The sequence below is a fragment of the Podarcis vaucheri genome (genome assembly GCF_965113315.1).
Source record: "Podarcis vaucheri genome assembly, chromosome: 3".
In the NCBI taxonomy this organism is placed as follows: Eukaryota; Metazoa; Chordata; class Lepidosauria; order Squamata; family Lacertidae; genus Podarcis; species Podarcis vaucheri.
In genome coordinates, this window is record NC_138761.1 from 6,891,336 (window position 1) to 6,915,972 (window position 24,637).

Consider the following 24,637-nt stretch of genomic DNA (forward strand, 5'->3'; position numbering starts at 1 on the left):
AGGGCACAGGAGGGGAGGGGGGCGGAGGAGGGAGGATGGCGATGCGCTTTCTTCGGGGTTGTCCGGGCATCTCGGCAGAGGAGGCTGTACGGGCGGGGAGGGAGGAAGAGGAGCCGCCAGGGACTCCTAGGGACTAGAAACCCTTCCAAGGAGACGGTAAGAGTGGGCAGGGGGGTGCAGATGGGGCAAAATAAGAGGTGGGGAGGAGGGAAACGGCGGGGTCACAAGTAGGTAGGTAGGTATGGGGAGGGAAGACCTCATAGGGACTAGAAGCCCTCCCAAGGAGCCGGTAAGGGTGGGCAGGGGGAGACAGATGGGGCAAAATACGGCAAGGGGCGGCGCGGGGTCACAGGTAGGTAGGTAAGTAGGTAGGTAGGTGGGGGGAGGGAGGGAAGACCTCATAGGGACTAGAAAGCCTCCCGAGGAGACGGTAAGGGTGGGCGGGGGGAGACAGGTGGGGCGGAATAAGGCAGGGGGCGGGTTGGGGGGGGAGGAGGGAAACGGCGGGGTCACAAGTAGGTAGGTAGGTATGGGGAGGGAAGACCTCATAGGGACTAGAAGCCCTCCCAAGGAGCCGGTAAGGGTGGGCAGGGGGAGACAGATGGGGCAAAATAAGGCAGGGGGCGGGGTGGAGGCAGGAGGGAAACGGCAGGGTCACAGGTAGGTAGGCAGGCAGGTAGGTCTAGTCATAGGGACTAGAAACCCTCCCAAGGAGATGGTAAGGGTGGGCGAAATAAGGTGGGGGGCAGGGTGGGGTGGGGCAGGAGGGAAACAGCGGGGTCACAGGTAGGTAGGTGGGGGAAGGGGAGTGGGGAGACCTCAGAGGGACTAGAAACCCTCCAGGTAAGGTAAAGCAGGAATATAGAAGGTGCGTATTAAGGCAGGTGGGAAAGAGGAACACAGCAGGATCATAGGTAGGGAGGGAATGGGAGGACATCAAAGGAACTAGAAACCAGGGAGAGGGAGGCTAAGGGTGGGTTGGGATCTAGAAGGGGTGAATTAAGTCAGGAGACAGGTGGGTGAGAAGAAGAGTGGGTAAAAAGGAAAGTAAAAGGTGAGGGGAAGGCTAGAGTAGGGGAATGAAGCCAGGTGGGGGAGGAGGAGGAATAAGAAATTGGGAGTGGGAGAGGAAAGAAAACTTAAAGGAGAAAAGGAAATTGCTGATTCCACAGGGTGGAGGAAAAAAAGAGGGATTTGGGGAGAAGGCTGGGCAGGGCAGGTCCTCATTAAATCTTATCGCTCTGGACACCCACAAATTGGCAGGTGAGACTGGAAGCTGATGGAGCTGTTCAAGAAATGGCTGGGCCACCCAGAAGAGCTCTACAACCTGGTGAGGTTTAAGATGGGAGGCTACAAGACGGTGATGCCCAAGATGGACCAGGTGAGTGAGCGACAGTGCACTGTGTTGAATGGGTGTGGAAAGAATGGGCTGTCTTGTTCCCTGGTTTTTAATTTGCTTGTTCCCTGGTTTTTAATTTTGCTGGCTAAGAAGGCCCTTAGCTCGGTGGTTACAGTGCCTGAAGTGTCCCAGGGTCGATGCTCAGTGTCTCTTAAGCAGGACTGGAAATGTTCCCATCTGAAACTCTGGAGAGCACTGCCAGTCTCTGATGGTTCAGTACAGTGGTGCCTTGCAAGATGAAAATAATCCGTTCCGCAAGTCTCTTCATCTAGCGGTTTTTTCGTCTTGCGAAGCAACCCTATTAGTGGCTTAGTGGATTAGCGCTATTAGCGGTTTAGTGGCTATTAAAGGCTTAGCGGCTAAAAGGCTATTAGCGGCTTAGCGGCTTAGAAAAAGGGGGGGAAGCGAAAAAAATCGCAAGCCCATAGGGAAATTCGTCTTGCGAAGCGCATCGAAAAATGGAAAACCCTTTCGTCTAGCGGGTTTTTCGTCTTGCGAGGCATTCATCTTGCGGGGCACCACTGTATCTTGTTGCTCCCAGCGGCCAAAGGGCCTCAGAGGGCCAAAAGACCTCATAGCGGCCAGACAGACACTTCCAGGAAGCCCACCATCAAGCCATTAAGGAAATTGCATTCCCACAATATTTTCCCCGCCCTCCAGCAACTGGCATATTAAGTGATAGCTTGCCTCTGGACATGGAAGTTCTATTTAGCGGTGCTGCCCAAACATCGTTTGGGAAGGGCCTGTAACTCAGTGGCGAAAACATCTGCTTGGCATGCTTTTTTATTGGATTGGTTGTGACTCTCCTCGAGTCGCTCATGTTCAGGCACAAAAGCAGAATAAAAATATTTTTTTAATAGATAAAATAGACCAGTAATAGAAAAAGATGGAGATGAGGAGCTGTTGTATGTCTTATTCTCTCTCTTCCCGTTCTGTTTTTTCCTGCTTCATGCTTCTACCTTGTCAAGGAAGTGAGAGAAGAAATCATGATTTCGGGGGGGGGGGGCTGGAGACTTTGAAATCTGTAAAGTATTTTCAGACATATTTAATACACATTTTTAGTCTATTAATTGCAGCCGTTTAGCCAGAGACAATGGATTCATACTGTTTCCCAAAGTCCACAATCTAATGTCAGTCATGCAGGATTTGGAGCAGGTGAGGTAGGAACAAAGACAGACAAGAAATAATTGGGAAAAATATTAATTTATAGCAGTCAAATAAAATGCTATATTGTGAAATTACAGTGCCAGACAGGTCTTAAATCAGACCATGACGAAGCACTCTTGCACCTTAATTATGAATTGCTACCTGTCAGATTTTATGAAAGGTATCAATTATATTTCTTTATTATGACTTTATATGTGCAGTCAACTTGCCTATCCTCTGGACAAATGGTTTTATTCCATTTTCTTCCTTCCCCTTCCTTTCTCTTCTTTAAAGCGAAAAGCCCTTTCCCTCCACCAAATATCTCCAGCAGGATCTCGGGCCAAATCGCACTATGCTGGAACTGCGGTTTTGGAGCGCTTGATGCAATTTTCTTCTTGCGTGTGGGGGGAGAAAATCGTTTGTTATGTCTTTTTATGATTTTTTTATATTGGAAACTGCCCCCTGATCCTAAGAGGAAGGGCAGTATAGAAATTTAGCAAGTAACATAATAAAAGCCGTGCCGTTCGGTTAAGCAGGAGTCTCCGTGCGCTCCAAGACGCGCAAACGGTAAAGCCAAGTGCTGTTTAGTGGTTAAGGCGTTGGACTCGGACCCCGGCCGCGTGAGACCCGGATTCAGATCCGCACGCACTCTCCCGCCACTCGGAGCCTGACCCACCTCGTAGGGTTGTTGGTTGCAAGGATAACGCCGGGAGCAGGAGAGGAACCTCCGGCTGTTGGGGAAAGGTGGGAGATTCGAACGCGGCGAGAAATGAGATGGCAATTTAAAAGCGCCTAGGATCGCGCTGTGGATCCCGCTGCGCTTTCGTGGCATGGGGTGGGCGATCTCTTTCCCCTTGAATGAAGAGGGGAGAAAGAGGAAAGGAAAAGCTGGAGTTTGTTTCGTCCAGGGCGCTTTTGCAAAGCGCCTGCAGGGAGCGCTCCGGGTTGGTTAAGTGGGCCAGGCGCGGCGCCCGGGGAGGGAAGGAGGCGGGCCGGCCTCGGCTGCCTTCCCTCCCCGCCGAGGGAAGGGGCGGTGGGTGTGTCCGCTTCCCCTCTGGCTGCGCGCGCCCCGGATCCTTTCCCCCGCGCCCATGGCACGGGGCCAGGCGGGGGCCGCGTTGCTGGCCCGCTGAGCCGTGCGCCCGGGCGCGCCCCTCGTTCCCTCTCCATGGCCAGCGGCCCCTCCAAAGCCGCAACCTCCCTTTTCAAGCGTACTTTGGCCCTTTCCCCGCCCCGTGCTGGAGGAGCAGCAGGAGGATCGGGGCCGGGCGGCGGCGGCGGCTGCAGCAGCTGCTGCTGGGCCGGGGGCCGGGTGCGCTCGGCGTCCGGCCCGCACCGCCTCCAGCAGCCCCAGGCTCCGCCGCCGCTGGCTTCCCGGGGGACCCGTTTCCTGAGCGCGCCGCCGCCCTCTGTGCTCTTCTTGCAGGACTCGCTCAGCGACAGCCTCCGCCGCTGCTACCAGTACTTGAACCAGACCAGCCGGAGCTTCGCCGCCGTCATCCAAGCCCTCGACGGGGAGCTGCGGTGAGTTCCCCGGGCGGGTGCGGGGCGCAGGGAGCGAGGGGCGTGCAAGCTTGCACGGTGGCTAAGGATGGAAGGGGTTAACTGCGTTGGTCTGGCAAGGAAAGGGTTAACCGTGCGCGCGCACGGGTTTTGTTTTGGTTGCAAGTGGTTTTTTTCCCCCTCCCCCTGGGGGAGGAGTGAAATCCGAATCGAAGTCCTGTGCCAGGCAGTGCGTTCCGAGTGATCGCGAAAAAAGAAGCTTTGCTTCTGTGCTCCGCTTGGCACCGCCTGCGGGCTGGAGCCTGGAAGTTGCAGCGCTGCAAAGCTTGGAACGGTTTTCCTTCAATCTGGCGACCTCTTGCTAGACTACAACTCCCATCAGCCCCCAGGTGCCGAACATGCTGGCTGGGGAGCTGAGAGACTCCCAAACTCTTCCGGAGGCACAAGGTTCAGAAAGGCTGTCTTGTAATACTGCACCCTCCAACATTTCTCTGATGAGCACAATTCAAAGTGTTGGTGCTGACCTTTAAAGCCCTAAACAACCTCGGTCCAGTATACAGTGGTACCTCAGGTTACATATGCTTCAGGTTACAGACTCCGCTAACCCAGAAATAGTGCTTCAGGTTAAGAACTTTGCTTCAGGATGAGAACAGAAAGCGTGCTCTGGCGGCATGGCAGCAGCAGGAGGCCCCATTAGTTAAAGTGGTGCTTCAGGTTAAGAACAGTTTCAGGTTAAGAACGGACCTCCGGAACGAATTAAGTACTTAACCCAAGGTACCACTGTATACGAAGGAGCGTCTCTACCCCCATCATTCTGCCCGGACACTGAGGTCCAGCACCAAGGGCCTTCTGGCGGTTCCCTCACTGCGAGAAGCCAAGTTACAGGGAACCAGGCAGAGGGCCTTCTCAGTAGTGGCACCCGCCCTGTGGAACAACTACCAGACTTTTAGAAGACATCTGAAGGCAGCCCTGTTTAGGGAAGCTTTTAAAGTTTGATGCATTACTGTATTTTAATATTTTGTTTGAAGCCGCCCAGATTATTATGATGATGTACCCCAGCCACTCTTGGCAGCTTCCAACATATATAAAAGCATAATAAAGCCTTAAACTTCCCTATACAGTGCTGCCTTCAGATGGCTTAGGGGTTGGCTAACTCCATACCCTCTAACATTTCTCCAATGAAAATAGGGACATGCTAAGGAAAACGGGGACATTTTGGGATCAAATCAGAAACCCGGGACTGTTTGTGTAAATCCAGGGACCCTTGGAAATATATAGAACGGACAAAGGTTTTTATTCATTATTATTTATTAAATTTTTAAGTAGAGGTTTTGTCATTGCAGTTCCTGCATTGCAGGGGGTTGGACTAGATCACCCTTAGGGCTTCCTTCCAGCTCTCTGGTTCTGTGTAAGGCAGCCTCTGCCTGATTGGGCTGTTTTCTCCGTTGACTGCCCAGGGCTGTCAGCTCTGACCGGCAATGGCTCTCCCCAGGAGATGGTGGGTGTTGCGCCTGGGTCCTTCTGCATGCCAAACAGCAGTGCCCTTAGCATGGAGGGAGGTCCCACAGCATGCACTGTGCTGGCTGACCAGACAGCTCCTCCCACAAACACGGTTTTGGGTTGGCCTGTGAAATCAAGAGAACATCGTGGTTTGGCAGCTTCCACCGACTTAAAAAGATCCGAGGTCCATTTATTAGGAGGCAGTGAAAACACAATTCCAGGAAGGAATTGCATCTGGCTTAGTCTCCTGGTGCAATTCTTAAACTTCCAGCATCAACCTTTCTTAAGACCATAAGAACAGCTTGCTCAATAAGCCAGCTGCTCACCTAGTCCAGCATTCTGCTTTCACAATTGCCTTTTGCTGGTGCAATGCCAGTCTCCTCTGGAGTAAGGATATGGGAGCCAGCAGCATGCAGTCTAGCCCCTACTGAAATCTAGATTGCTTTTTTGTTGCTGTAACTATTGAATTGATTCTGTTAAATCGTTGGCTTTGGACCTCTTGGAATTCTCGGACATGCTCTGCATTTTGTCTATTTGAATTCTGAACGTTTGCTGTTACTTGCTCTGGGCGTGTGTCTTTCACAGCCTACTCTGGCACAGCACACACCTGTTGCATCTTAGCAAGTTCAAGATATTCATCACCGCAAACGGGCCTCCTCCTCCGCCCTGTTTTATGGGTACACGTGGGTTTGCTCCAGAGCAATTAACTTTAATTCAGCCGCCTCAGAGAAAGAATGAAAGGCTAAGTGCAGACAATGACTCCGTTCCCTATACATAGCGGAGTGTGTGTGTCTGCGTGGGGGAGGTTTTCTGCAAATTGCTTCAGTCAGACTGCAGAGGGTGACCCAGTCTTGCTGCCCATTTAACGAGCTGGCGCAGTTAAATATATAAAAATGAAGTGTTTCATCCAGGAAAGTGGGGCTGATCTGTAATCGTAATAGCAAAGAACTGGACTGAATTTTGGAAAGTTAAATAAGATAAAAATATATTGTCCAAAACCAGTTTGAAGTCCATATTGTGATATCAGTTGTTGACCTGGCAATATACAGTGGCACCTTGGTACTCGAACGGCTTGCCTCCCGTACAAATCGACTCCCGAACGCTGCAAACCTGGAAGTAACTGTTCCGGTTTGCAAGTGTTTTTTGGAAACTGAACGTCCGACGCAGCTTTCATTTGAGGGCAGGAAGCCCCTGCAACCAATTGGAAGCCACACCTTTGTTTTCCAACGGTTTCCAGAGTCAAACGGACTCCCGGAACAGATTAAGTTTGAGAACCAAGGTACCACTGTATTGTGAATCAAGATGTGTGCGTGCAAAAATCACCATGTGGGAAAAACCATGAAGCCATCCAATGTTTCTCTCGGTTCCTGCAGCCTCTGTTAACTCTGCTGGCTCATATCTCTCAGGGGCAGCAAATCACAAGAGCAGGTCTTGGCAAAAGTAACAATACAGGAAAAACCGTGAAGCTAGCCAATGCCTCTACATAGCTCCATCCTTATTTCAGACATGGTGATATATCGGTATATTATGATGTTTAGCTGGTTATAGATTATGATATTGAAACCCAGATATCAGCCAGTCCTGTGCGCTGCCTCCACAGTCAGAGGCTGTCTGCTGCAGAATTCCAGTTGTGGAAACTGCAAATGGGTGGCATGGGTGGGCCTAGGACCCACATACCTATGGGACATACCTACCTGTAATGCCCCGCGGAGAACCTTAAGGTCCACAAATGACAATTATTTTGGAGGTCCCAAGTCACAAGATGGTTAGATTGGTCTCAACTAGGGCCAGGGCCTTTTCAGTACTGGCCCCGACTTGGTGGAACGGTCTGTCACAAGAGACTAGGGCCCTGCGGGACTTGACATCTTTCCGCAGGGCCTGCAAGACAGAGCTGTTCCACCTGGCCTTTGGCTTGGACTCAGTCTGACCCTTATGTTTCCCTCCCCTTATGGTTTTGATCTATGGGCTACTTTTAAAATGAGGCTGCATTTTAATTTGCATTTTAACCTGTATTTTAAATTGCCCCCCCCATTATGTTTTTACTGTAATTTTTACTGTTGTTAGCCGCCCTGAGGCCGGGGTATAATTTTTTATTATTTTTATTATTAGTATGCTGCAGCCATGATGGTCTCTTGGCTTTCCCGTAGGGGACAGGATGCCCAGACTAGATGGGCCCCTGGGCTGATGCAGCTCTCCTTAGGTTCTGCAAGGTTGATGCTGGCACTCTTGAGTTGCACCGGGAGGCTAATCTGGAGCCGCTACTCGGTTCCTTTATTTGCAGCTGTGTGCTGCAATCCCTCCTAATAGAAACGAATGATCCACAGAGCTTTCACGGTGGCTGAAGTTGCCAAACACAATGTTCTCTCTCTCTCCTCCTTGCCTTCCCATAATTTCATAGGCCAATCTACGGCCTGGTTTGTGGGGAGGAGTAACCTCTTGGTAGCACATGCTTTGGGGAGAAGGGACCTTGCTCTGTGGTCCAGGCACCTGCTTTGTGTACAGAAGAAGCCAGGTTCCATCTCCAGGTAGAAAGGGCCAGGTGGCAGGAGAGAGCTGCTGCCGGTCAGAGTAGAGTATTCTGTGTTGTGGGTGGATAGATGGCTACCAAACAGTCTCAGGTAAAGGTAAAGGGGCCCCTGACCATTAGGTCCAGTCGTGGCCGACTCTGGGGTTGCGGTGCTCATCTCGCTTTATTGGCCGAGGGAGGCGGCGTGTCATGTGGCCAGCATGACTAAGCTGCTTCTGGCGAACCAGAGCAGCGCATGGAAACGCCGCTTACCTTCCCGCGGTTCCTATTTATCTACTTGCACTTGGACGTGCTTTCGAACTGCTAGGTTGGCAGTGGGGATTCAAACCGCCGACCTTGTGATTGGCAAGTCCTAGGCTCTGTGGTTTAACCCACAGCGCCACCCGCGTCCCTAAAACAGTCTCAGAGGCAGCCCTAAATAATATCCTGTCTCTTTAGGACCTATGGAGACATAGGAAGCTTTACTGAGTCAGACCATCATTCCATCCAACTCAGTTCTGCCCACACTGTCTGGCAGCAGGGGGTTGGACTAGATGACCCTTAGGGTCATTTCCAATTTTATTATTCTATTAGCTCTCAAGCAGGACTTTCCCAGCCTTTTCTGGAGATGCCAGGGTTCGAACGTGGGAAGCCACCTGCTTGCAAGTTGGGTGTTCCACCCCCTGTGCTAGGAGAGTCCTTCAGCTCAGACCTCTTTCCTCCCCTTCTTCAGCCATGCCGTGTGCATCTTCTACCTGGTTCTCCGAGCCCTGGACACGATCGAGGACGACATGACGATCAACCTGGAAACCAAGGTCCCCATGCTCCACAACTTCCACTCCTACCTGTATCAGCCGGACTGGAAATACATGGACAGTAATGAGAAGGACAAGCAAGTTTTGGAAGACTTCCCGACGGTGAGCAATTTGGCCAGTCAGTCCTTCGTCCGTGTGGTCATTTTAAGTTGGCTGTGCAAATCCTGACATTGTCAGTTTACTATAACTCTTAGTATCTGCAAATTGGGTGCTTGCTGGCAGCAGATAGGAAGTTGGTTTTATGGTGGTCTCTTTCTGAGCCATCTCTTCTCAAGGGGGTTTAGCAGCACTTTTTTTTGGGGGGGGGGAGAAAAACAACAGTATGGCCCCCAAAGTCAGTTAAGTGCCGCCAAGGATGCTTCAGTCTTCAAGAGATAAACACAGATCTTAGACTGGTCTAACTACTGCACGTTCTGGGAAGTTGCTCGCCTTATCGCTAAGTATTTGGATGCCTCTTGAGATATAACTAAATTTCCTGAGAATGAAGAGCAGGTTTCCGTCTGTGTTTGGATGCAGTTGGGTGCCATTTTGAGATGTGCAAATTTTGTTCTGTTTTGGTTTTTTTAAATAATTTTTATTTGATTTTACAATACAAAATTATTTTAAATATTCAAAAACATAACCATATACAGAGATTCCCCCAGAATCTCAGGACTTCCCGCTCCACCTTCCCTGGAGTCCCATTCTAATCAATTAAAACTGCATCTTCTTCCATACTCTATTATATCAGTCCATATTTTCCATGGTGATTGTTGCACTACAAGTGAAATCAAAATCCTTCCAGTGTTTCCATCTGCTTACAGTATCTTTTTAAATAGCTTATAAATTTCCCCCATTCTTTTTTAAAGTTTTTATCTTCTTGATTCCCGAGTTTTCCGGTCAACTTTGCCATTTCGGCATAGTCCATCCGCTTGGTTTGCTATTCTTCTAGTTGGGTCCCATCAAGATGGCGAGCTGGATCTTTCACAACTGACCTGATTTTAACCACTGGTTTCAAAACCACACTGACATTTTGGGTTTCTTAGAATTTGTGAGCAATGTCGGAGGCAAAGCTGCTGGTTCCCTATTAGTGTGAAGGCAAGATTCGACAATTGGTGTCTTGGAAAAGTTATGACATCAAATGCATCCTTAAAGTTGTGGCTGGACAATAATCTGGTCCTGAACCAAGGGGTGAGGGAGACTGTGGCCCTCTAGATATTACAGACTCCAGTTCCCATCAGTCCTAGTGAGGTTCTCCACCCCTGTAGGTTCTCCACCCCTGCCTTCAAGTTGCTATAATTCCTGGGCTCTTTGTCTGCAATCCCATAACCGCTTTCCCGGGAGCAAGCTCCACTGAACTGGATGGGACTTGACTTCTGAGTAGACCTGTGCCTACTATCAAACGGGTTACACTTTGGCCCTAGAAAGAGGTGTATAGGTCCGTTTCCCTTAAATGCAGAAACTTCATCCTTACCCTTGTTTTGAACTGGCTCATTTCGTTTCCTCCTGTCACATGTGGTTATCGCCTTAGATCTCCTTGGAGTTCCGCAACCTGGCAAAGATATACCGAGATGTGATTGCTGACATCTGCCACAAGATGGGTCTGGGGATGGCTGAGTTTTTGGAGAAGAAGGTGGATTCTGAGAAGGAGTGGGACCAGGTGAGTAGACTTGGGAAGGGGTCCCAGGGAATCCACTTGGGGCTGAAACCTGTGTGTTCAGGAAATGTGCCGAAATGGATCTAACTTTATTCCACACAGACGCAAAAAGAAATGAACTGAAAATGACAATGACAATAAAGATATTCTTATTCTTCTCGAAAAGGCCTCAAAAACAAAAACGCAAAATAAATAGCAAAACAATAAGAAATTCTTTTGAGATTTACGCCGTAATGCTTTTTTCCATTGATGTGGAAAACTGGCAGTCATGTTTGTGCTTATGCAAACCCTCCCTTACCGTGTGCCAGACAAAGGAGGGAGATGGAAAGCCTCAAGTGCTGCAGCTCTTTTAATAAATAGATTAAACAAAAAAAAAAAAAACAAAAACCATGCTATAGCTTTGATTGATTGATTGATTTAAAAACCTCTCTCTAGTATTGCCATTACGTTGCTGGCCTGGTGGGCATTGGCCTGTCCCAGCTCTTTTCTGCGTCGAAGCTGGAAGACCCCATCGTCGGGCAGGACACGGAGCTGGCCAACTCCCTGGGGGTTTTCCTGCAGAAAGTCAACATCATCCGGGACTACTTGGAGGATGAGCTCGAAGGCCGGGAGTTTTGGCCCAAAGAGGTAAAGCAAGGGGCGACAAGAGAGAAGAGAGGGAAAGCTGCGACATTTGGTCCAGGGGATGGAGACCACCTGTTTTGATGGAACACGAGAAATGGGCCTTTTCCGCGGTGGCTCCCCACTCGTCTGGCATATCTTTAGATGCCAGGCAAAAACGTTCCTCTTCTCCCAGGCCTTTGCCTAATTAAACAACCTATGGCCTTTTAAACTCTTATGTGTGTGGCAGGGTATTGTCTTTATTTGATGATGATGATGATGATGATATATAATTTATATCATCTGGCTGGGTTTCCCCAGCCACTCTGGGTGGCTCCCAACAGAACACCAATATTAGTAATAAAAAAGCAACAACATCAAATATTAAAAACTTCCCTAAAAAAGGGCTATGATACTATGGTATGTATTTTGTGGTTTTTATAAAATAATAAATTATAATTATAATAATTTTTATACCCCGCCCATCTGGCTGGGTTTTCCCAGCCACTCTAGGCAGTTTAAAACATATCTAATAATAATAATAATAAATCAGTCATTAAAAACTTCCCTAAACAGGGCTGTCTTTGGGTGATGGGCAGTACAGAAATTTAATAAGTAAATAAAAGTAATAAATATATATACAATATGCCTCCTCCCCACGAGGAACTAGATATGTAGGCTGTTGCTGGGTATTTTGATCTGCTTCTAGTTTATTGCCAAATTTATTTAATTCCCCACCACCTGCAACGTTTAAAATAGTTTCTTTCGGCTAGATTTTTTGTTTGTTTTGTTTTTTACCAATAATTGTATTGCTTTGTTCTCTTTGTAAACCCTTTTGAGGTTTGCTTTTTAAAAACAAAAAGAAAGTGGTGTGTGGATTTTACGAAATAAATATATAATAAATGGGGACAAAATGTATCGAGTCGGATAAAAACCAATCATTTAACAAAACTGGAATAAAATGAAAGTTGCAAACGAACAGACAGACACCACACAAGCTTAAATACGTAAGCAAAGAACTAGTGGGAAGAGGAAATTCTCAGGGCAGGGCTGCATAGCCACTCTCAGTTCACATCCTGCATCAACGGGGGTCAGACAAGATGACCGTTGGGGATCCCTTCCAGTTGTATGACTCTGATAGCTTCTCGTGTCTCCCAGGTTTGGAGCAAGTACGCGAAGAAGCTGTCTGACCTGACCAAGCCAGAGAACATCGACAAAGCCGTTCAGTGCATGAATGAGCTCATCACCAACGCCTTGCACCACGTCCCTGACGTCTTGACGTATTTGTCCCGCCTGAAGAACCAGAGTGTCTTCAACTTCTGCGCTATTCCGCAGGTGGGTAGGGACGCGTGGCTTGCAAAGCTGTCTCCCGCTTCTGAGGTGCTCTTCTGTTTCCCTTCATCTCCCGTTAACAGGGCCGGATTCAGGTTCGATGAGGCCCTAAGCTACTGAAGGTAATGGGGCCCTTTATATGTCCAGCCGTCCTTTGTCAACAACAAATTGCCACTGTTTTTTGTGTTGAGTATATGCTATATGTGGAAACAAAACAAAACAAAATTCCTTCCAGTAGCACTGTTTAGATTTGGGCAGCTTTTCTGCTGTACAGTCATACCTCGAGTTGCGTTTGCTTCACGTTGCGTTTTTTCAGGTTACAAATGTGCTAGTAAGCTTTCCTTTGCAGAGTGCTGTACATTGCTCTGGATTTATTTGTATCTAATGACCTTTTTTTTTAAAAAAAAAGCTTTATTAGAACAATACATACATTTTACAAAACAATAACAACAAACTGAAACACCAGAAACATCACATGAAGTTCAGATAACACAAGGGGATGAATGGAAGTCAAGAGAACATGTATCTAATGACCTTTGATAGCCCAGAATCAAGCAGGGTTGTTTTTGTGACTTCTCTTCTTCTCCCCCCTCCACTCCTGGTCCCCAGGTGATGGCCATCGCCACGTTGGCTGCCTGCTACAACAACCAGCAAGTATTCCGGGGAGTGGTGAAGATTCGGAAGGGACAAGCTGTCACTCTGATGATGGACGCAACAAACATGCAGGCTGTTAAAGCCATCATGTACCAGTATGTGGAAGAGGTGAGTTCATGATTGCCGTAGGTTTTATTTCTGTGCCTCTTTTCCATGGTAGAACCATACTCAAAGTGTCTTACACCAACATACAGAATAAAATACAGCAACATTTCAAGGTAAGTTACAAAACCGAACCCAACTTAAATGAACATCAACAGGGCAAACAAAGACCTCACGTCTTCTAAAAGTTGCATAGTGTGTGTCAGAGCTGCCACCCAGTCCCAGCTCACATAGGACCAAGTCCGCCAGCGTTCACTTTATAAGAGTCTTTATTAAGTTACAGGTTTCATTTCCGAACTGCAGCGTGCAGCTCTACACCTTCTGCCCTAGGTCGGCGAAGACCCGTCTGAGTCCCCGCCTCTTGCACACCAGCTTAATACCCTAGCCTTGCTCCACCTCCTTCGCCTCTCCCTACGTCTCTGGGTCCTTCTGCCCCCCTGGGCCTCCTCCCTTCTACTCTCCTCTGACGCTGACCCCCCTGATCCTTCTGCCTCCTTGCGGCGGGCTTTGGGACCTGGCTCACTCTCCGGGCTGCTTACTGCTCCAGCTTCCGCTGCATTTGAACTTGGCGCGCGCGCCCAACTCTCTACTTTCCTCTTAACCGTTGCCTCGCTCTCTGAGGAGGGCGTGACCACCCCTGACTCGTGCCCTCCCTCCTGCTGACAGCCTCCGGAACCCGATGCCTGGCTACCTTCCTCCCTGCTGCTCTCAGTCTTGAGCGTGGGTCCCGACTTCCAGCTGCTGCCGCCCTCAGTTATGAGCGTGGGTCCCGACTTCCAGCTGCTACTCTCTGAATCTCCTCTGTTCCCTTCCTCCTGGGGTGTCCCCCCGGATCCCCCCCTTGCTCTGCTCACTGGGGCTCCCTTTTGGGAGTCCTCTGACTCACTGCTTAGGCTTGGAGATCTCGGGTCGTCATCATCACTCATTTTCCCTTCGGATTCCTCCCCCTCGCTCTCTGCTTCCTCCCTTCTCTGCGTCTCTGCTCCTGAACCCCTGACATCCATCCCCCCCTCGAAGCCCCCCCTTCCCCCCTCCCCGCTTTCAGGTGTGGGTGCTGGGTGCTCCATCATCACGGGAGGGAATGCCGGATACAGTTCGCTCCCCGTGGTTGGCCGCCAACTGAAGACCTCCGAGTCTTCCTCCTCGCGGTCGCCGACGTTGACCTGTTCCGCTTCCATCTCTGTACCGCCGTGCTCGAACCCAAGGTCCTCCCCGAACACGTCCATGTCAGTCTCTGCGTCGGTCGCTCGACCTGGCATCTCCAGCCACTTCCGGCGCCATTGCTCCTCCGGTCGATCGTCCCACCAATACGAGGTGTCTGACGCCGAACCCGCCGGCGATCCTTCTGGGGAACGGGTGCTCAGTGCGGGTTCCCCGTCCGAGTCGAATCCATGGAACGTGCTGGAAGAAATTGTGGGCGTGAACAGCCAGTCGTCGAAGAAGCTCGCTGGCATGGGTCTGTGTGGGAAAAGGGCATGAAACTCGTCCTTGAGCAGGGGTTCCTCCAAAGCGTAGTCTGGCACCCAGCTATTGGCGCTGGCCCGGGTGCCCTCTCTGGCTAGGAGGTATTCGACTCCCTCTTCCCCCCATCTGGAGTCCAAAATCTCCGTGACCTCGTTGATGGGGTCTTGCTGCGTCACCCCTCGCGTCTCCGTCCGCTCCCGGAACGGACTCGGTGCCGTCCCTGGCTCCTGGAATCTGTGAGGTGCCTTGTAGGGAGTGAGCACCGACCTGTGGAACACCGGATGCATTCTGGAACCCTCCGGCAGCGCCAGTCGGAAGGCTACCGGGTTGATCTGTGCTTCGACTTGGTACGGACCAATTTGCTTGTGCCCCAGCTTCTTCTTGGCTAGTGACCTGGTCGGCACTGCGTGGGCTGCCAACCAGACCCAGTCTCCCACTTGGATCTCTTCGCCAACCCGCCTGTGCTTGTCAGCTTGCACCTTGTAGGCGTGCTTAGCTAGCTCCAGCTGCCGTCTGAGTTGATCGTGTACCGCCTGCAACTCTGACGCGAACGCGTCCGCCGTCTGTGGTTCTCCGTCCCCCACTCTCTCCCGTCCCGGGAAGGTTCTGGGATTCCTCCCATTGTTGGCGAAGAACGGCGTCACCCCTGTGGACACGTGCTTCGTGTTGTTGTAAGCGAACTCGGCGAGCGGCAGGTAATCCACCCAGGTCGCAGGTTGTTGATTGGCATAGCATCTCAGGTACTGCTGCATGATGGCATTGACCCTCTCTGCTTGCCCGTTGGTCTGCGGGTGTCTTGCTGATGCCAGATCGACCTTGACATTTAGAAAACTCATCAGCTTCTGCCAGAAATTCGAGACGAACTGGCGCCCGCGGTCGGACAGGATAGACCGCGGCAGACCATGCACTTTGAACACGTGATCTATGAACAGTTTGGCGGTTTGTTCCGCCGTGGCCACCTTCGCACACGGAATGAAATGTGCCATCTTGGTGAACAAGTCCACCACCACTAGTACAGCTGTCTTGCCTCTCGAGCTGGGTAGATCCGTAACAAAGTCCAGGGCCACCCTCTCCCACGGTTCAAACGGCGTTTGCAGCGGTTCCAGCAGTCCCGCCGGTGGTTTGTGCACCGGTTTGGCCCTCTGGCAGGTGTCGCACCTCGCAACGTAGTCCGCGACTTCCCCTCTCAGTCTGGGCCACCAAAAGTCCCTTGCGACTAATTCCACCGTTTTTTCCGTGCCAAAGTGCCCGGCCGTGGGTGCGTCGTGCAGCTGCTGCAGTACCCTGGCGCGAAGTTCGTCTCCCGGCACGTAGATGGCCCCTTTACGTAAGAGCAAGCCGTCTCGTATCTGGAACTCGTCGCCCTTCGCCGTGCCCTTGTGCACCTCTGCCATCTTCGCCTGCGCGAAGGAGTCGTCCTGCAACGCCCGCCGCACCGCATCCAGGTCTACTGTGGCTGAAGCGCACGCCCACGCTGTTGGCGCGAAGATGTGCATGGCTGCCGCTGGTGTCGCCTCTTCGAGGTATTGCGGTTTGCGGGACAGTGCATCCGCCATGACGTTGGTGTCGCCTGGGACGTACTCTATTCGGAAATTGAAGTCAGCAAAGAACTCCGCCCAACGTATCTGCCTCTGGTTCAGGAACTGAGCCGTGCGCCAGTGCTCCAGATTCTTGTGGTCCGTGCAGACCTGCACCGTGTGCTTGGCGCCGATCAGGAAGTGCCTCCACGCCTTGAAAGCTGCATGAATGGCCAGCAACTCCCTGTCCCAGATGGTGTAGTTCTGCTCCGACTTGCTGAGCTTTCTGGAGTAGAACGCTCCCGGCCTCCAGACCCCCTGTGGGTCCCTTTGCAGCAGGACAGCTCCCACTGCTCTATCGGACGCGTCTGTCTCTACCCGCATCGGTCTGCTGGGGTCGATATGCAGCAGTTGCTCTTCCGACGCGAAGAGACGCTTGAGTGCTTGAAAGGACTGCTCCGCCTGCTCCGTCCAGATGAATTTCTTTTTCTTGGAGCTTAGCGTGTCCGTAATGGCCGCCGTCTGCATCGCGAACCCCTTGATAAACTTGCGATAGAAGTTGGCGAAGCCGACAAACCGCTGGACCTCCTTCCGGTTGCGCGGGCTCTTCCAATCCAACACCGCACGAACCTTGGCGCTGTCCATGGCTAGCCCCTTGTCCGACAACTTGTAACCCAAGAAATCCACCTCCGTCGTGTCGAACTGGCACTTCTCCAGTTTGGCGTACAGTCTATGCTGCTGCAGCCTCTTCAGCACCTCCCGAACATCTTGGTCATGGGCTTGCTGCGATTCGGAGAATATCAGGATGTCATCCAGAAAGCAGACGCACTTCTTGTAAAGGAGTCCCGCCAACACATGATGCATGAAAGCTTGGAAACAGTGAGAACCGTTTTGCAATCCAAACGGCATCACTCTGTATTCGTAGGTGCCCAGAGGCGTGAACATGGCTGTCTTCCACTCATCGCCCTCCCTCATGCGGATGAGATTGTACGCACCTCGCAGGTCCAACTTGGTGAACACGCGTCCCTTGCGCACCGTCGCTAGTAGGTCGTCAATCCTGGGCATGGGGAAATCAGAAGGCTTGGTCATCTTGTTTAAGAGGCGAAAATCCACCACCAGTCTCTTTTGGGGCGTGTCTTTCTTCTTCACGAAGAAAACAGGACTGCCCCCTACTGCCCTGGACTCCCGGATGAAACCGCGCTGCAAATTGTGATCTATGAACTGTTTGAGTTCCTGTAATTCGTCCTCAGACATGGAATACAGCTTCCCTTTCGGCAGCGTCGCCCCTGGTAGGAGGTCAATCTTGCAGTCATATTGCCTGTGCGGTGGTAGCTTGTCAGCCTCTTTCTCGCAGAAGACCTCCAGAAAGTCTGCGTATTTGTGGGGGACTGCTTGCAACGTTCCCAACTGCAGTTGTGATTCCTCCTCCTCTCCCTCCTGTCTGGGCAGGATGCAGTGTTCTGCGCAATAAGAGGAGCCGAAGATCAGCTGTCTCTGGTACCAAGCCAGTGTCGGACTGTGCCTGTCCAGCCAACTCATGCCCAACACAATGGGCGTGTCCGACAGTTGGGTGACATTAAAACTGATGACTTCCCTGTGGTTGCCAAGGCGCATCACCATCGGTGGCGTTTGCTTCACCACCTGCCCCCCTAGCAACTCTCTGCCATCCACTGTGACGACTTGCAGGGGCAGAGTGGCAGACAGTAGCTGTATAGCGTGCTGCTCCACAAAATCCTGCGCTATAAAGTCTGCGTTGCTTCCAGAATCCACAGAAAGCGGCACTTCGATAGTGACGCCATCGGGTAGCTGGAGAGATGCTGTGAGCTGCACTACTGGTTTGGGTGGGAGGGGGTCCGTGGGTTGCAAGATCGCTGGGGACTGCTTCACTGATGCGTCTGGCTGGGCCCCAGTGCCTCTGTCTCCAGCCAGACATCGTCGTTTCCCTGCTGTGGTTCTCCTTGCTGCGTTGCTGCAGTCACCATTGCTGAGGCTGCAGTGTGCTTGTGGAGCCTCCGGGGACACTCTTTCGCCAAATGGCCTGGATCCTCGCAGATGTAACACTTCCTGTTCCCTCTAGGAGGCTTCGCTTTCACTGCTGTCGGTGCTTGGGCTCTGGCTGCTGACTGAGCCCTTGCACCTCCAACCTCCATCGGTTCCCCTCCCCCTCCAGGCGGAGGTGTGGATTGCGCACGCGCTGCTTCTCTTGGAATGAAAGAGAAACTTCTCGCTGCTTCGCGCCCTCCACGTCCTTCATCTCTGCACCATGGACGTTCTTCCAGCCTCACCCCCACAGTCAGCGCCCTTTGGACCACCTCCTGCGTGCTTCGGGGCCTCTCCCCCCTTGCAATCTCATCCTTGACCGCAGAGCTTAGACCCTCCCAGAACAGGTCTCTGACAGGGGGCGAATCCCGGTCCCACTCTAAGGCACTGACCAGCGCAAAAAAGCGGGCGTGGTACTGCCGGACGCTTGCCCTCCCTTGTTTTAGTCCATGAATCTCCCGTCGGGCAAGATCCACATCAATAGTAGACAAAAAACACGCATCCATCGCTTTGATAAAGGCATCTGCATTCTGAAGCGCCGGATCTTTATCCCTCCACAAATTGCGTAGCCACGCTTTAGCATCCCCATGCAAATGGGATAGTATGAACCCCACTTTCTCTTCCTCATCTCTAAAGTCTTTTGCCAGCAGTTGCAGTGCGCACATTACGTCTGCTCGAAAATTGGGGTACTGTTGTAAATTCCCATCGAAGTGAGCCACAAGCCCTCCTGCTCTCCGTGCCAACCCAACCCCCTCCGGTCTGGGTCCTGGCTGCCCGTGTTTAACCCATGCTTCAAACCTGGCGTGGAGATCTCTGTAGGCGGCTGCCGCATCCTCCTCCCTCTTCTTGGATGCCAGTACCTCCGCGTTCAATTGGGTAACTGCCTGTTGCAGCGCTGCAACTGTCTCTGCTTCCGTCATCTCTGCTAACCGTCGTGAGCTTGCTCCCAAACACCGATCCCCTCCTCCAGCTGCCTCTCTCTCCGCTGCGAGATATCAGGTGTCCGAAGCTTTTGAGAGACGGGTCTTACTGTCAGAGCTGCCACCCAGTCCCAGCTCACATAGGACCAAGTCCGCCAGCGTTCACTTTATAAGAGTCTTTATTAAGTTACAGGTTTCATTTCCGAACTGCAGCGTGCAGCTCTACACCTTCTGCCCTAGGTCGGCGAAGACCCGTCTGAGTCCCCGCCTCTTGCACACCAGCTTAATACCCTAGCCTTGCTCCACCTCCTTCGCCTCTCCCTACGTCTCTGGGTCCTTCTGCCCCCCTGGGCCTCCTCCCTTCTACTCTCCTCTGACGCTGACCCCCCTGATCCTTCTGCCTCCTTGCGGCGGGCTTTGGGACCTGGCTCACTCTCCGGGCTGCTTACTGCTCCAGCTTCCGCTGCATTTGAACTTGGCGCGCGCGCCCAACTCTCTACTTTCCTCTTAACCGTTGCCTCGCTCTCTGAGGAGGGCGTGACCACCCCTGACTCGTGCCCTCCCTCCTGCTGACAGCCTCCGGAACCCGATGCCTGGCTACCTTCCTCCCTGCTGCTCTCAGTCTTGAGCGTGGGTCCCGACTTCCAGCTGCTGCCGCCCTCAGTTATGAGCGTGGGTCCCGACTTCCAGCTGCTACTCTCTGAATCTCCTCTGTTCCCTTCCTCCTGGGGTGTCCCCCCGGATCCCCCCCTTGCTCTGCTCACTGGGGCTCCCTTTTGGGAGTCCTCTGACTCACTGCTTAGGCTTGGAGATCTCGGGTCGTCATCATCACTCATTTTCCCTTCGGATTCCTCCCCCTCGCTCTCTGCTTCCTCCCTTCTCTGCGTCTCTGCTCCTGAACCCCTGACAGTGTGGTTATAAACTTGAGATTGGCAAACCTCAGTCAGTTGACCTACTGGTGGAGCTGGAAATTAAGGGCAGACAAATTTGGGGGCTGCCTGCTGTGGCGTTTGCCTCCTAGGTGGGTCATAAGGAGAGGGTTAAAATGAGTGTGATGTGATTGGCCAGTGGAAACTGATAGGAGGAGTTAGAGTGAGAGTGGGTGTTGTGTGGAAGTTAGTTGAGAGTTGGGAGTTGAAAAAGGAAGAGGGAGGATATACAGTGGTGCCTCGCAAGACGAATCAGTGATTCTCTTCGTCTAGCGGTTTTTTCATCTTGCGAAGCAAGCCCATTGACGGATTAGAGGCCCATTGACGGATTAGAGGATTAGCGCTTGTCAGGGGTTCAGGAGCAGAGGCAAGGGCAAGGGAGGAAACAGAGAGCGAGGGGGAGGAGGCAGAAGAAAGGATGAGTGATGACGACGACCCGAGATCTCCGAGTCTTTCCAGTGAATCAGAAGATTCACAGAAAGGAGCACCAGTGGCCAGGGCAAGGGGGGAGCCTAGGGGGACACCCCAGGAGGAAAGGGCCAGAGGGAGCTCAGAGGGGAGCAGTTGGAAATCGGGACCAGCGTCACCAACAGAGAGCAGGGGAGAGGAAGGGAGTCAGGTATCAAGCGCTGGCAGCTCACAACAGGAGGGAGGGCACGAGTCAGGAGTGGCCACACCTCCATTGGGGAGCGAAGAAACGGTCAGACGGAAAGTGGAAGGTTGGGCGCGCGCGCCAAGTTCAAATGCACAGGAAGGTGGCGCAGTAAGCAGCCCGGAAAGGGAGCCAGGTCCTAAAGCCCGGCGCAAGGAGACAGAAGGGTCCGGGGGGTCAGCGTCAGAAGAGTCCCGGAAGGAAGAGACCCCGGGGGGCAGAGGGACCCAGAGAAGAACAGTCAGGTGGAAAAGGTGGAGTAAGGCTAGGATATTAAGTTGGTGTACAGGAGGCGGGGACCCAGACAGAGCTTCGCCGATCTAACCATAAGACGTAGAGTTGCACGCAGCAGCTTGAGAATGGGAACTGTAACTCAATAAAGACTTTTACTAAATGATCGCTGGCTAGCGTGATCCTCTGTGAGCTAGGATCGGGGAGCAACTCTGACAGTGCTATTAGCGGCTTTTAGTGGCTTTTAGCGGCTTATCATCTTATCGGATCAGCTGATAAGCGGCTTAGCAGCTTAGAAAAAAGGGGGGGAGGAAAAAACCCCCGCAGGAACTCGCAAGACATTTTCATCTTGCGAAGCAAGCCCATAGGAGATTCGTTTTGCGAAGCACCTCCAAAACGGAAAACTCTTTCGTCTAGCGAGTTTTCCGTCCTGCGAGGCATTAGTCTTGCGGAGCACCACTGTAAGTCTGTGGGTTGGTCGAGTTGTGTGGTGAAAGAATGAGAGGAAGTGTTAGGTGGAGTCAGATAGTTAGTTGGGATAATCAGTTTGAAGTTGTTAGGAACGAATAGGACAGTTAAGGAACTAAGATTAAGAAACTGCCAAGAAAAACTAACTGAAACCATAAGCTTGTTCATGCCTATAAAATAAACTTGATTATTTGTTAATGATACCAACTGACTGGACACCGTGTGTACCCATGAGGAGAAACGGGTTGGTGGCAGCGAAGAAAACAAACACAGTGGTGTCACAGGGTCAGTAGACCGTCAAATGTCCGGGGGCCCTGTGTGATCGCCACACCTGCTTTATTTGTTCTGAGGTGAATTTGCTACTAGTTTGTTGCTGTAATAAGACAAGTCTACTTTGCTTCTGGGACGCGCGTGGCGCTGTGGTCTAAACCACAGAGCCTAGGACTTGCCGATCAGAAGGTCAGTGGTTCGATTCCCTACGAAGGGGTGAGCTCCCGTTGCTCAGTTCCCGCTCCTGCCAACCTAGCAGTTTCAAAGCACGTAAAAGTGCAAGTAGATAAATAGGTACCACTCTGGTGGGAAGGTAAATGATGTTTCCGTGCGCTGCTCTGGTTCTCCAGAAGCGGCTTAGTCATGCTGGCCACATGACCCGGAAGCTGTACGCCGGCTCCCTCAGCCAGTAAAGCGAGGTGAGCGCCGCAATCCCAGAGTTGTCCGCGACTGGACCTAATGGTCAGGGGTCCCTTTACCTTTTTACATTGCTTCTGGGACGCAGGCGGCACTGTGCTCTAAACCAGAGAGCCTAGGGCTTGCCGATCAGAAGGTTGGTGGTTCGATTCCCCATGAAGGGGTGAGCTCCCGTTGCTCGGTCCCCGCTCCTGCCAACCTAGCAGTTCGAAAGCACGTCAAAATGCATGTAGATAATTAGGTACCACTCCGGCGGGAAGGTAAACGGCGTTTCCGTGCACTGCTCTGGTTCGCCAGAAGGGGCTTAGTCATGCTGGCCACATGACCACATGTGGACAAACGCCGGCTCCCTCGGCCAATAAAGCGAGATGAGCACCGCAACCCCAGAGTCGTCCACGACTGGACCTAATGGTCAGGGGTCCCTTTACCTTTACCTTTACTTTGCTTCTGGTGTGTTAAGGCAATAAAACGCGGCCACTTGGCTTCTGGTGTGTTGCTGTTATTAAACAATAAATAACAGCAGAGCTGTTTGGACGAATGCTGCCTTAGTGAAAGCTGGTTCTTCTCTCCTGCAGATCCATCAGAAGATCCCAAGTACAGATCCTTCCTCCAGCAAGATACAGCAGATCATTGCCTCTGTCCGATCCGTTAGCCTACCCAGCGGCGCCCTGGTCTCCCGGACCCATTACTCTCCCATCTACCTGTCCTGCGTGATGCTCTTAGCTGCGTTGAGCTGGCAGTACCTGAGCACCGTGTCGAAAGCCGCAGAGGAATACGTCCATACAGGCGAGAACTGAGAGCAGATTTCCCAGGATGCCACGCCCTTCGCTGCGGGGTGGAATATGCTGCTGTTATTATTTCCTTGCCCCTTGGGAATGGGAGAACTCATAGATGTCCCAGGACTGTTGGAGAAGGGCTTGGAACCTTGCGAGCTGAAGTTGGAGCCAGAAGATTTCACCTAGAAAGCAATTACTTGCTAGCTTTGAAGCGTCTAACAAATTGCAGTTTCCAGACCTCTAATTTTTTCCTTCCTCTTTTGGAGGAACTGGTTACAGGCAAGTCTGTCATTGGAGTCTGTCTTAATATATTTTTCCTTCCATTTCTTTCCTGCAGACCCGTTTGGATTTGCGTCTTTTTGTGTGTTTTTGACATAGAGTGTTTTTTAACTAGAGTGTTTGAAAGGTGCCTCTTTGTCGCTTGTGAATTTTGACAGTAAAAAGGGAAAGAAAAAAATACTGCGATGAAGCCTCCTGCTCTCTTTTTCTTCTGTTTTTATTCAAGTTGTTAAAATTCAGCAACCAAAGCAACACACGAGTCCATGATGTGGTTATCTTGAGTCGGGCTTATTTAGAAATCACAGCAAGTTCTAATATTTACCAAGGATTTACCCTGGCTCGTTTTAGGACGGGCCTTCTCTGCAGTGACTCCCCATCTATGGAATGCACTCCCCAGGGAAGTTCGTCTGGCGCCTTAATTGTATACCTTTAGGTACCAGGCAAAAATGTTCCTTTTTAAGCAGGCCTTCGGTTGATCTTACTGACATCCAACACCCTTTTAGAATGTGGTTCTTTTCTGGAAGGGTGTTACTGGGTTATTGTTTTTGGTTTGATTTTATATGTTGTGGTCTTGCTTGTGAACCGCCCTGAGACCTCCGGGTATAGGGCGGTGTATCAACTGAATTAATAATAATAAGAAGAAGCAGCAGCAGCAGCAGCAGCAGCAGACCTTTGACACGTTTCTCCCACCACAGACCCCTCTGGCAAACCTTAAAGGTTAGATTTCTATATTGTAAAGCTAAGCTAAGGGATTTTGTGGTAGTAACAAAACACACATTGTGGGTGGCATCCTTGTTTTCACAGAGGGATTCTGTTTTTACGGGATTCTTTGATGTGGAATGTGGATTGCAAAATGCACACAACTGACAGGCAATTTCTTTGCTTCTGGTTGGTGCAAAAGCCTATGAGTTTGAACAGGCATCCCCAAACTTGGCCCTCCAGCTGTTTCTGGACTACAACTCCCATCATCCCTAGCTAACAGGACCAGTGGTCAGGAATGATAGGAAATGTAGTCCCAAAACATCTGGAGGGCCGAGTTTGGGGATGCCCAAGTTTGAGGGTCAGCATTTGAGAAGCAGGCTCACTCGCTTTCAATCCTGTGACTGGCTTTGTTCTAAGATGCTCGAGGTTCCCAGGCGTTGTTGGACTACAATTCCCATGATCCATAGCCAGCAGAGGCAGCAGTCGTGGATGATGGGAGCGGTAGTTCAACAACATCTGAGAGACCAAGTTAGAGAATGCTTTAGACCAGTCTTTCTCAATCTCCCTTATTTGAAGAACGTCTATTGTGTGTGTTCTCAAAAAGGTCTGAGGCCAGGCTGCTGTGATGGGTCCTTTAATAAAAATAACTTGGGGACAATCAGTAGAATGCATCATCGTTCCTAGGCAAGGGGCTGTTTTTATGTTCAGTAAAGGTAAAGGGACCCCTGACCGTTAGGTCCAGTCGTGGCCGACTCTGGGGTTGCGACGCTCATTTCGCT

General features: G+C 51.3%; 1 protein-coding gene and 1 long non-coding RNA gene across 3 annotated transcripts in view; one reads left to right on the forward strand and one right to left on the reverse strand.

The window, feature by feature from the left end:
* LOC309529640 overlaps positions 1 to 8,781 on the reverse strand; it is a 350,951-nt gene extending 342,170 nt beyond the window's left edge. The window contains exon 1 of the long non-coding RNA XR_014218227.1: positions 8,411 to 8,781. This is a non-coding gene — a long non-coding RNA (uncharacterized lncRNA). The remainder of the gene's footprint in view (positions 1 to 8,410) is intronic.
* On the forward strand, positions 1 to 24,516 carry FDFT1 (farnesyl-diphosphate farnesyltransferase 1). Of its 2 annotated transcripts, XM_082217757.1 has the most exons (9): positions 1 to 156; positions 1,264 to 1,381; positions 3,972 to 4,069; positions 8,788 to 8,971; positions 10,380 to 10,508; positions 10,941 to 11,132; positions 12,264 to 12,440; positions 13,047 to 13,199; positions 22,677 to 24,516. In XM_082217757.1, the coding sequence occupies exons 2-9, from the start codon at positions 1,280 to 1,282 to the stop codon at positions 22,896 to 22,898; spliced, it is 1,257 nt and encodes a 418-aa protein (XP_082073883.1). In that variant the 5' UTR covers positions 1 to 156; positions 1,264 to 1,279; the 3' UTR covers positions 22,899 to 24,516. The 2 variants fall into 2 exon arrangements, with proteins under 2 accessions (XP_082073883.1, XP_082073882.1); XM_082217756.1 differs by lacking the exons at positions 1 to 156; positions 1,264 to 1,381 and having other exon boundaries at positions 3,621 to 4,069.
* The last annotated feature ends 121 nt before the right edge of the window (positions 24,517 to 24,637 follow it).